Below are 12575 nucleotides of genomic sequence, written 5' to 3'. Positions count from 1 at the left end.
CTGGGACCTCCATGGTCGACTGAGATGACTTAGTCTTGCTTTGTTCTGATGGTATCTTCATATCATTAACCCAAATCTCTATTTCCCATCATGCATCTGGTGCCACAACATATCCCAAAGCCCTACTTAAGGACAGAAAAGGGAAACAGACAATTTGGGACAAATCTATTTCCCAACTTTGACTTAATAATAATGCTAACCTCTTTTAGAGTTTCCCACAGGATGCTATCACAGACCCCAGGCAGCACAATTCTCTTGAGAAGTCCATATTCTTTTACCCCTATTATTGTGTATTAATTATACAATGTAATGGGCGTGATACTCCTTGGTTGTGTACTTAATGCCCTGAAATAAAATTTCTTCCCTATTCCTTCCTTTGTTTCTTAATTCATTCTCAGAAGGTAAAAAGATCCTGGACACATTGGGTAGAGATCTCAACCTGTTCTGAGATTCCCTAAGACCTTCCCAGCTTTCATCAGCACTCAGACCAACTATAGGACTTCCTACCAACCTATCAACCTACTTTATGTCTTTTTCCATTCTGTCTCCCTTGCCTTCCAACTAGAAATCACAAAAGCCCTGGAGGATAATGGGAAAGCAAACCCAGGATCCTGGGGGGTGGGGATGCTTTGGCGGGAAGAGAGAAAGCCTAAGAAGCCTCGCAGGACAGTTATTTCCTGTCATTTTTTTCCTCACATACAAACCATATTAAAAAAAAAAAAAAAAAAAAAAAAAAAACAAGGAAAGAAAAATGTGCCAAAGGCAACTTCCCTTGGAAGTGTTCCAGATGGCTCAAGGGAGTATCTTCTGTACCCATTTAGAGCCACCTGTCTCCTAAGCCTGGATGAGAACTCCCAGCCCTACCTGTCTATGCTGATGGCACAGAGGTTCAGGATGCTGGCTGTACACATCATGACATCCAGGGTGACAAAAACATCACAGCAAATGCGGCTGAAATTCCAGACTCCACCTGTCACCTGGGTAGTAGAGACAAGAAGGAGGTTAGTGTTTTTTTCCAAGGAAGGAACAATAAACCCAATCAACTCCCTTGCCTCCCCTGGGCTGTTCATCAGAGATGCCAGCACACCTTCCTGGCTCCCTGTGGTAGGTGCCCTCAGTACCAGAGGGCTGGCAGGCACAGAGGGTAGGCCAGGCTGTCTGGGATTGATTGCTAAGGAAGGGACAGAATAGTAGAGTGTTAGTGCAGGGAGAGAGCTTCAAGATTAATTAGTGCAGGGATTCTCAGAGTGGTTCACAGTGGGACACTCATTTAGAACATACATTTCTGAATACCCCATAGACCTAGTGACTCAGAGTCCCTGGATCTGAGCTCATGACCATGCATCTTAAAATAAACACCCCCAGCTGTACCAAGGTTTGGCAACCAAACTTGAGGTCCAATCTCAGGGGTGCTCCTTGTAGTTAAGTGGTATGTGCATAGATATATCTTAGCCCATAGACGCACAGCTGCTAGGAAAAGAGTTTGGGTAGCTGCCCAATGTGTGCTGTGTGCCAAAACTGCATCTCTGAAGCCCTCTGCCCAGTAGAGAGCTCACCGTGTGCTAAGGAAAGACGCGAAGAATACATTTTACAGAAAACATGACTCCAAAACAAACATCTCTGTGACTTCAGGCTGTCAAGCTTGGAGACATCATAAAACAACATCTGTGGGAACAGCAAGACTAATTGGTGTGACTGCCTTTGACCCCCAATCCTACATCCCAACTTAAGTGGGAGAAGGCTGGGCTCAGAGGGTTAGAGGAAAGCAGGCATGGCTCTCAGCTATGTGAGGCTAGCTGTCACCTGCTTGGTTGTACACATGGAATCAACCTCCATAGCTTCCCAAGAGTAACACAAAAAGCATCAGGGATCTAGGTGAATCCATTTATATGGAAGCTAATTCCTGTTTAATTTTGCACATTTGCATAACCTAGTTAAATAAGCAGTGTATCAGGGACAGTGCTGTGTTTTGAATGTCCACACATTGCCACTTACAGGCTCTGAGGCTTGTGGGCTGCCATTATGGGGGATGGTGGCTCCCAGTGAGAGTTTGTGTCACTGGCTGTGGAGGTTTAGTATACAGTTTTCTACATGCATGTATACATGCACACCCGAAAAGGACACCGGATTTCATTGTAGATGGTTGCAAGCTACCATGTGGTTGCTGGGAATTGAACTCAGGACCTCTGGAAGAGTACATGGTGCTCTTAACCTCTGAGCCATCTCTCCAGCCCTTGTAGATGTGTTTTTGATGTCTCCTCTGAGCAACTATCTTGATAGCTATCTTAAGAAAGGGCAGGGGAACCAATGGGCCCAGCTGATGTTGGCCAGTATGAGCAAAGGAACTGTTGCCCTCTGTCTGGTCCTCATCAGAGACTCTTCTGATCCTCCCCGTGTCATAAAAGCAAAGTAAGACCCGGAGGAGTCTACCCCTCTTCTCAAACAAACTTCTCCTGGAGTTTATTTCCCTTCTAGCCTCTCATTTGATGTTTGTATTTGGTCATCTTCGGGCTATTTTGAGAAGCGCTGACCAAAGATACTTTGTTTAAAAGCAGCTAGGAAAAGTTCAAACAAGTGAAGTAATCATGTTTGTTCCCTTGGTTCTGGAGTTACTTTCTTTCAGTTAGACCATTTGGGTCTGTATAAATAAAGGCCTAACATAACGTTTATAGGAATGCCAAGCAGGAAAATCTGCTTAGAAAGGGAGTTTATGGTTTCTGATCTACAGAGCCATCACACAGTGACTCCAGAGAGACAGGAGAGTGAAGGATGCCTTTGATTACACGAGACAATTGCACAGTATCAAAACTTCTCCCCCAAACTGAATTCTGTGTTCCGAATTTCATTCAACATATGCCTACCATGCAATTGGAGTAGTGGAAAACAGACTTTCCTTTTCCTTTTCCTTTTCCTTTTCCTTTTCCTTTTCCTTTTCCTTTTCCTTTTCCTTTTCCTTTTCCTTTTCCTTTTCCTTCCCCCTTCCCCCTTCCCCCTCCTTCCCCTTTCCCCCTCCTTCCCCTGTCCCCCTTCCCCCTTCCCCCCTCCCCCTTCCTCCCCCTTCCCCCTTCTTCCCCCTTCCCCCTCCCCCCTTCTTCCCCCTTCCCCCTTCTTCCCCCTTCCCCCTTCTTCCCCCTTCCCCCTTCCCCCTTCCCCCTCCCCTCCCTACCCTACCCTCCCCTCCCTTCCCTCTTCCCTTCCTTCCCTTTTCTTTTCCTTTCATATAAATGAGTTGGTGTGTGTGTGTATAGCCAACCTGAGTGCTTTCTGGTTGTTCATTCATTCATTCATCCATTCATTCATGTATTCACCAAACAAGCACTTATAGTAAAGCTGTAACAGTCCACAGAAGGAGGGTGAAGTTTGTTGTGACATTTTACAAAACACAGCATAGGGTGTAACTTGAAGACATGTGATAACTGGAGAAAGAAGGCATTGTTGTTATTATTATTATTACTAATTATTACTAACACATGTGTTCATGTTATTATATACATGATGTATATGAGCACACATGCCATGCCATGGGTGTAGAAGTCAGAAGAAAACTTTGTGGAGTTAGTTCTCCCCTTTCCTTTGGTGACGGTTCCAGGGATTGAGCTCAGGTTGCCAGGGCGATGCGGCCAAACCTTTACCTGATGAGCCATCTCACTAAGCTGTACAAGGCATTCTTGAGTACACTAACTGGAGATCAGTATGAGTGCCTGGTACGATTAATACAAAGTAGCTTTTATTTAAAAATTTTCCTACTTGTAGTATCTACTCCCATGACCCATTCCATGGATGTCTACCACTTTGAAATGTCAGACTTTGAAAACTGGATTTGTTCTTTTGGTTTTGTTGTTGTTGTTATTGTTGTTTCTCACTATATGCACTATCGAAGCTTTTTGAGGCGTGTGTAATTTGATGGGAGATTAAATGACTGTTATTTAACCAGCTCGATAATAGCAGAGACATTTACTTGTTCACTGCTGCTCTGGGGCTCCTAGAGCAGGGGATAGACTTGCAAATACCTCGGTCAAGACTGAGTGGTCTCTGACATACTAAAAGCTGTTTATTGAATGCTTGCTAAATGCCTGGTGTCCTGCAAAGCACTTTGCAGACATGGCGTCTTAGTGCTGATTATAATCCCCTGGGAAAAGACCATAAAGCCTTAGCTATCTGAAGAAGCCTTGTTTATCTTAAAGATCCCACAAGCTCCTTGGTCTCTACTCTGTTTTGACCTTGCTGGAGTAGAAGGTTGTGGTTATGAGGCATGGGACCTCACAAATGGAGGGTTATCTAGGCTTAGTGTCTGTAGAAGAAAATGCTCATTTACTTCATTAAAAAATATTTATATTATGTATCTGAGTGTTTGCCTACTTTCATGTGTGTGCACTACATGTATAATGCCCATGGAGGCCAGCAGAGGGCATTGGATCCCCTGGAACTGTAGTTACAGGTGGCTATGAGCCACCATATGGGTGCTGGGAACTGAACATGGGACCTTTGGAAGAGCAGCGAGTGCTTTTACCTGCTGAGCCACCTCTTTCTGGACACATGTACCCTCCCTTTTACTTCTAACCTTCGTTTATGCCCTAAAGTTCTCAAGACTATAGATAAACGTCTTGGAATGTATTGTTAAATTTAGCTGACCTCCAGCATCCACCAACCCTAGAGCTAAAGATGCTATAACTTAACGTGATTTTCCTTCTCCTGGCTCACTTAGATAGAGTCCCAACCAAAGCTTTTTTTCCTAATGTATCTGTTTTGGCTTTCTTCTCTTGCTATAAAAATTCATTCCTCTCTTCCAAGGCACAAATTGAATCCCAAGTTCTGAGATCAGGGTCACTAACTTTTGCCTCAGAATAACGGATTTTTTTTTTTAAGCTGAGTCATTTTTGCATTGATGGGGCTATTAATGACTTTCTTTCTTTCTTTCTTTCTTTCTTTCTTTCTTTCTTTCTTTCTTTCTTTCTTTCCTTCCTTCCTTCCTTCCTTCCTTCCTTCCTTCCTTCCTTCTTCCTTCCTTCCTTTCTTTCTTTCTTTCTTTCTTTCTTTCTTTCTTTCTTTCTTTCTTTCTTTTTTTCAAGATAGGGTTTCTCTGTGTAACACTGGCTGTCCTGGAACTCACTTTGTAGACCAGGCTGGACTTGAACTCAGAAATCTGCCTGCCTCTGTCTCCCAAGTGCTGGGATTAAAGGTGTGCACCATCACGACCCACTTATTAATGACTTTCTTGTACAGGAAGCAATCTTAGAGAGATCCAGCCTGCTGTTGAAACTGATATGCTTGGTAGAGGCAGGCAGGGCATTGACAGGGCATTGAGTACTGTTACAGAAAGGCCCAACAGGGAGAAGCAGCTTGTGGGCAGGGATGGAGTAGGTGGGTACCAAGGAAGAGGAAAATCAGGTGAGACTTAGGTCTGGGGAAAGGCACCTTTCTGACTGCCTCCATCCCAGTATCGCAAGACAGCGATGGGAAAGACACGGGACTGTTGTGTATGGGCCTGTGAGACAGGATGCTATGGCCTCTTGTTGAATGACCTCTCTAGCTGTCCTTCTGTCTGTTTTCCTTTTCCAGGATCTGCCATCAGAAATCACATTCTTTCCTTGATCTTAGCCAAGTGCTAAGAAAACAGCCTGATTAGCTGATTGAAGTGATTTCCATTAAGATGTTAGCACTTAACTTTGGGGGCTTATGCCTTAAAATGAGTCTGTAAGCCAGAAGATGGAGGTGAACACCTTTAATCTCAGCATTCAGGAGGCAGAGGCAGAGGCAGGCAGAGCTCTGAAGTCTGAGACTAGCTTGACCTACTGACTGAGTTCTATGACATCCAGGACTACACAGAGGAACCTTGACTCAAAAACAAAACAAAACAACCAAAATAACTCTGTAAGTGGTTTCTCTCTCTCTCTCTCTCTCTCTCTCTCTCTCTCACACACACACACACTCTATCTATCTGTCTGTCTGTCTGTCTGTCTGTCTGTCTGTCTATCTATCTACCTACCTACCTATCCATCTATATCTATCTCTCTCTATCTCTCTATCTATCTATATATCTCATATGTGAATGCCTATACTACAATCTCCCACATCATGTAAATAAGATAACAGGAAAGGATGATCAGAAGTGCTAAAAGCATGGTAAGTAACCAGCTAACCTCATTTCAGAACAAGTCACTGAGAAGGCTATGATGGCCAATGTGTAGATAGATGGAGACCTGGAGGGGCTCTTTGCTTAAGAATATACAACTAACAAGAAGAGCTAAACTTTCAACCTCTTTCCTGCCAACTGTGACTACTCCTGTCCTCAAAGACTCCTACCTTGGGAAGCCCTTCCAAGAAGTGCACAGTTCCATTGCACCCTACCACCGTTAGAATAAAGAGGTCTGGTATTTGTCCCTCTGTTTACCTGGAAAGTTACTGTTTCATTGACTGCTCACATGCTTGCTCCAAGGCCTGGGTGGGTGTGCTGGTTTGACTATGTTTGGTCCCCAATAGACTCAAGTGTTTAAATGCTTGGCCCCTGGGGAGTGGTCTAGCCTTGTTGGAATAGGTGTAGCCTTGTTGGAGGAATTGTGTCACTGTAGGAGTGGGCTTTGAGATCTAGTGCTAAAGCTCTGCCTAGTGTGGAAACAGAGCCTCCTGGCTGCCTGCAGAGGACAGGTTCTTTCTGCTGCCTGTGGATTAAGATGGAGAACTCTCAGCTCCTCCAGCACCATGTCTGCCTGCTTGGGGGCTGCCATGCTTCCTACCATGATGATAAAGGACTAAACCTCTGAAACTGTAAGCCAGCTTCAAATAAATGTCCTTTGTAAGAGTTGCCTTGGTCATGGTGTCTCTACACAGAAATAAAACCCTAACTAATACAGTGGGTGTGTTGAAATGAATTAAACCTGGTTCTGTTCCCAGGGTCTCTGACGACAGTGCCCATGTAAGTTGGGAGAGTGATGTGTGAATGGGCGTGGAAGGATTGGGGACCTGCACCAGAGATCCTTAGAAAATAACTACGATGCACTGTGATAAGCGCTAACAGAGCGATAGATACAAAGCATTCAGAGATCATAAGAGGCAAAGTAATTTTAGAAATTAAAGCAGTTTTTTTTTTTTTAAATCTGATTGATTTAAGGCTCTTTAGAGACTTTTTTTTCCACCTAAATTCTGATGAACAACTCACTTCAGAATTATAGGCAGCCAGGAGGTGTTACTCTCACTTGCTAATGAACAAAGCTAATCCCCTGTGGTGGGAGGAAGGGAGACAGTGTCTTCAGGTCCGGAGTTGGCTATTGATTTCCAGCAGACAGCCTAAGGCAGCGGTGGTTCCCAAAATTACTGATTGTAAGCAGCAGACCCCCGAATCACCTGAGGCTCTTGTTAAACAAATGACTCGAAGGCCCCACTCCAAATAATAAGTCCCTCAAGTGATTCTTACAGCCTGGGAAGTTTGGAAGGACTGGTCTGGGGGCATAATATTTATCTTCAGAAATGTTTGTCCCACAAACAAGGCTCCATAAACATAAGCTGAGTTTTTGAGACAGGATTTCACTGTGGAGCTCAGACTGGCTCTCCTGTGTCACCTTTCTGACTGCTGGGGTTACAGGTGCACACCATGGCTTGTTTATTTTTGGTGATGCTGTGGCACAAGTCCTCAGAAACTCTAAGCAAGTACTGTACTACTGAGCCACATCTTCTTTTCCTTAGGCATCCCTGTTTGTTTGTTTGTTTGTTTGTTTGTTTGAAACTGGGTCTCATTATTCTTTGTTTGTTTGTTTCTTGCCCCGAGTTTTGCATTTTGAAAAATCAAGTAAAATTTGTGTCTTCTCCAATATGACAGTTTCAAACTTAACTCATTATGATGCAGGGATCTAAGCCAACTCCTTTATCAGAAATGCCAACACCTCCTCTCCAACCAGTGATACAATAGGAAGAGGGGCTTGTGGTCCCCCTTTGGTAAGGACTGCACCCCTCATTTTCATGGAAGTTAGAGGAAATAGGTATCATCCTTTAGCTCCTCAAAAAAGATTTTGGGGACCAACGATGGGGGTGGAGTGAGGTAGGAGAATGGGATGTTCCAGAGGCAAATGGAAGATTGGACACACCTCCACCTGCATTCTACATAGAAGAGAACAGTTTACATTTTAAAATACATTTTAAAGGTCCTGCCATCCCTAATTGCCTAGTGGTGTAAATTGCTATTGAGGATAGATAGATGCTCTCTTTCTCCCGACAGGCCCTGTGAGTGCATATTACAGCTTCTGGTTTAGTGATGGGAGCCCTGGGTGTGTGAATGTGGAGGCCTCTGCATCTCTGTTTCCCGTGCCTTTTCTTGGACTCTTTTCCTTCTGTTTGCTTTGTTATTCTGATGCATCAGTTTTTGTTTTATACTTTTATATTTGATTATTATCCCTGTTTATTTTTTAATGAGAGACAGAGAGGGTGTGGATCTGGATGGTAAGAAAGATGTGAGGAGCTGGGAGGAGTAGAGAGAGGGGAATCGTAATCAGGATATATTATGTGAGGGGGGTGGGGGAATCTATTTTCAATAAAAGGGAAAAAGAGACATCTGGTCTTCTAAAGTAAGTTCTTCAGAAGGACAGTAAAAATATTTAAAGTATAGTTTGTGTTTATAAAAAAATTGCATTCATTAAATCATAAGATGAAAGTTGTGTTAAGTTTCAGGATTTTTTTTTTATTGACTACAGAGATTTTGATAAAAATTTTCTTCCAAAAGGAGACTCTTAAAAAAAATTAAATTTTACATTTGTTGTTTTCCCCTGAGTAGTGAAGAAAAACAGAAGGCAAGAGAGCATAAAAAGGTTTTGTATGTTAATAAAAATGCATGGTTTTAAATACATTTGGGAATCAACATGTAAAATATTTAAATAGAATTGTCTCATGATATAGTCTTGATAAACAGAGGTTTATCATGCCTAAGAACATTAAACGAAGTACATTTAAAAAGCCCTTTTATTTCATTATTGGGTTTCTTTTCCTAAGAATACTTTAATATGTAAAATTGTTAAATATAGGATTTTGTTAAGGATGAACTATATGTAAAATCTGGATGTATATACTTCTCAAAGTTCTTTCTGTTAAATTTGCTTTGCATGATGGGATTACCAAAGATGACCCTCCCTAGGAACAGTGACACTCAGTTTCTGGACAAGCTCTCTTATTACCCTGAATGTGACAGGCAAAATTCTATATACTCACCTCACACCATGCACTGAGTAACTAGCATGTGATTAAACTGTTAAGATATGATTTGTCCATCTGGGTCTGCTTTTCCTCTTGGGGTATCCAGGCATCGTTGGACATTGGGCTGGACTGGAAGGCATGAGGCTTCGCTAGGTGGGTGGGTTCTTCAGAGACAGTTTTCAGTGAAACAGTTCTCTTTATCAGGGAGGATCAAGGTCTATATAAACCTTGGAGACTGAATAGGGGCTTGGGGGAGAGTTACATTATTGGTTGGAGTTGTAGTATTGAGAATGTTTCATTTGCATGAAGAGAAATTCCAGATACTTTCTGGACATGTCCTTGTAGGGAGAGAAGAAGTTGAATCTGTAATCTGGGCAGCAAGCAATGTGACTGCATCAAGGACAGAGGTGGGGATCATAAGGCTATGTGTACCCAGGACATGCAGGCCCCACAGCATGGAGGAAGCAGCCCCCGCCTGCTGCTCTTCAGAGGAAATTTTTTTGTTTGGACATTTCTCCACTTCACTCTTGCTCCAGACCTGATCCCCCAGTTGCACAGCTTTCTGTGCCCCACAAGGAATTTATTAAATTCTCAGAGAAATCTCTAAACCGAGTTTTGTTAGGAACTTTTAAAACATAAATTTAAGATATAAGATAAGAAAATTGAAAGACTAGCCCTATGTGTGAAAACACTTTTGCCTGGTTTCTGGGCCTTTCTGCATATAAAATATACATAAATGCACTTTGTTATAAATAATCTTGTGATATTAAATATTTTAACACCTAATTTGATAGATATGTATACAATAAGACTATTAAGATAATGCTAGTATTGTTTCAAAAAAGCAATGTTAGATTTATAGTCTCTATGTTCATTGCATGGTAGAACTCAATTTTTACGTTATATATAACAAAAAATTTCTTATAATCACATATAATTCTGTGTCTACAGCTATAATGGTTGTTACTTCTAATGTAATACTATGCAAATGAGTATCTAATAGCTGTAACATGATAGAAATACCATCAAAAATTTTACCCTATTTATGGTTTTCAGATATGTTTGCATACAAACACACATAATTTTGCATATGATAGAAATCTCCCTGCTTTTAAAGAGCATTCAGCATAAAGATTTGGGGCCAAAAACATCTTAGACTGTTTACAACCCAATTACATTGCATTATACAATTGCTTGTGCTACAAATGGTGTCTGTGGTGTGTCTGGAATATAGATATGAATGTACACACATATAACCAACATTTACAAAGAAAGCCACACATGAACTTTAGACATGAACTAACATTCTAAAGTACTTCACAATTAAGTGTTTGAGACATTATCAGACTTCTTAAACTCAAAACATCTCCTATTTGGCTGGGGAGATTTGGGGGGGAGGGGGCGTTCATGGTTCAGTTTCCAGCACCACATAAAAGGTCTAATTTTATTTGCTTTTTCTTTTCATCATTCCAAGCCAAATGTCTTAAAGAGTAAAGCCATAAGTTTTAAAGAATGCAGAGGGCACACACATGTTTTCTGATTACTGAAATATCACCAGCTAATAAAAGCGAAGAATTGTATTAATACACAGCCATCTAGATGAATTATATGAAGTTTTTCAGTTGTTAGAGGCTCTTCAAGAATATGACGAGAAACTATGTGTTACTGGGTTAGCAATATCAGAATGGCTCTTTACAAAAATGTCTAGTCCTTTCTATATGAAGCAGCTGGGTGTCCCTAGATTATTCTACATTTAGTAAATTTTACAAAAAGGATGTTGAAAAAAATGGAGATTTGATGTTTTGTGGTCCTTGTTCATTGTGTCAGGTTTTTGACAGAATCTGTGTTCACTTAAGTTTCACTTTGGGTTGAGATCTTTTTAGTGACTTATTTCACGGATCTAGCTGAATACGGCTGTCATGTTTGTGAGATGCGTGTGTGCATAAGGCCATAAGTCTATTTGTAGCCTGTCTTAGTCAGGGTTTCTATTCCTGCACAAACATCATGACCAAGAAGCAAGTTGGGAAGGAAAGGGTTTATTCAGCTTACACTTCCATGCTGCTGTTCATCACCAAAGGAAGTCAGGACTGGAACTCAAGCAGGTCAGGGAGCAGGAGCTGATGCAGAGGCCATGGAGGGATGTTCTTTACTGGCTTGCCTCCCCTGGCTTGCTCAGCCTGCTCTCTTATAGAAACAAGACTACCAGCCCAGAGATGGCACCACCCACAAGGGGACCTTCCCCCTTGATCACTAATTGAGAAAATGCCTTACAGTTGGATCTCATGGAGGCATTTCCTCAACTGAAGCTCCTTCTCTGTGATAACTCCAGCTGTGTCAAGTTGACACAAAGCTAGACAGTACAATTGACCCCTTGTCAACTTGACACACAAACACATCACTAGTAAGCCTCATCCCTTACATTCTTATTCATCCCCAAGGTCTAAATAACTTTAAACACCCACAGTCTTTACATATTCTTAAAACTTCAATCTCTTTAAAATATCCATCTCTTTTAAAATCCAAAGTCTTTTTACAATTAAAAGTCTCTTAACTGTGGACTCCACTAAAATAGTTTCTTCCTTCAAGAGGGAAAATATCAGGGCACAGTCACAATCAAAAGCAAAAATCAATCTACAACCATCCAATGTCTGGGATCCAACTCACAATCTTCTGGGCTCCTCCAAGGGTATGGGTCACTTCTCCAGCCATACCCTTTATAGCACACGTGTCGTCTTCTAGACTCCGGATGCCTGTACTCCACTGCTGCTGCTCTTGGTGGTCATCTCATGGTACTGGCATCTCCAAAACACTGAATGACCCCCCTCAGTCCTGGGCCATCAATTGCAACTGAGGCTACACCTTCACCAATGGCCTTCCATGGCCTCTCACAGTGCTGAGCCTCAGCTGCTCTACGTGACTCCTTCATGCCTTCAAAACCAGTACCACCTGGGTGACCCTTACACATTACCAAGTCCTGCTGCAGCAGGAGTACAACCTTGACTATCTCTGGAACACAGCCTCTTTGTGCTTTCAGAAAACACTTCCCAGAAGATGTCACCTCAATGATGCTAGTCTCTTCTTAATCACCGCTAATTTCTTAGCTCCAGCTAACCAGCATCAATAGTCCCAGATATGCAAAGGTTTTGCTTTAGTAGTTCTGGTATCTTGTTAATCACAGCTGATTCTTCAGCCCCAGCTAACCAGAACCACAGAATAATCAAACTCCAAAATAGCAATGGCCCTGAAAAGAGTCTTTAATTTTCCCTCTGAAATCTCACAAGCCAGGCCTCCATCTTCTGCACTGTTTTCAACATTATCTTCCAAGCTCCTACACAACATCTGACAGAGCTCTTAACACCGAATAGATCTTCTAGCTCAAAGTTCCAAAGTCCTTCCAC

The 12575-nt window shown here is 42.1% G+C and overlaps 1 protein-coding gene across 2 annotated transcripts in view; it reads right to left on the bottom strand.

Moving 5' to 3' along the window:
• The window catches only part of Drd3 (dopamine receptor D3), a 71968-nt gene that overhangs the window by 34408 nt on the left and 24985 nt on the right, over window positions 1–12575 (bottom strand). For both annotated transcript variants that reach the window (XM_006521777.3, NM_007877.2), the window contains one exon: window positions 865–977. In XM_006521777.3, coding sequence (XP_006521840.1) covers window positions 865–977 — 113 coding nt within the window. The remainder of the gene's footprint in view (window positions 1–864; window positions 978–12575) is intronic.

Source organism: Mus musculus, chromosome 16 (genome assembly GCF_000001635.26).
Source record: "Mus musculus strain C57BL/6J chromosome 16, GRCm38.p6 C57BL/6J".
Taxonomy (NCBI): Eukaryota; Metazoa; Chordata; class Mammalia; order Rodentia; family Muridae; genus Mus; species Mus musculus.
The sequence above is the reverse complement of the archived record's forward strand: the minus strand, read 5'-3'. Positions and strand labels throughout refer to the sequence as shown.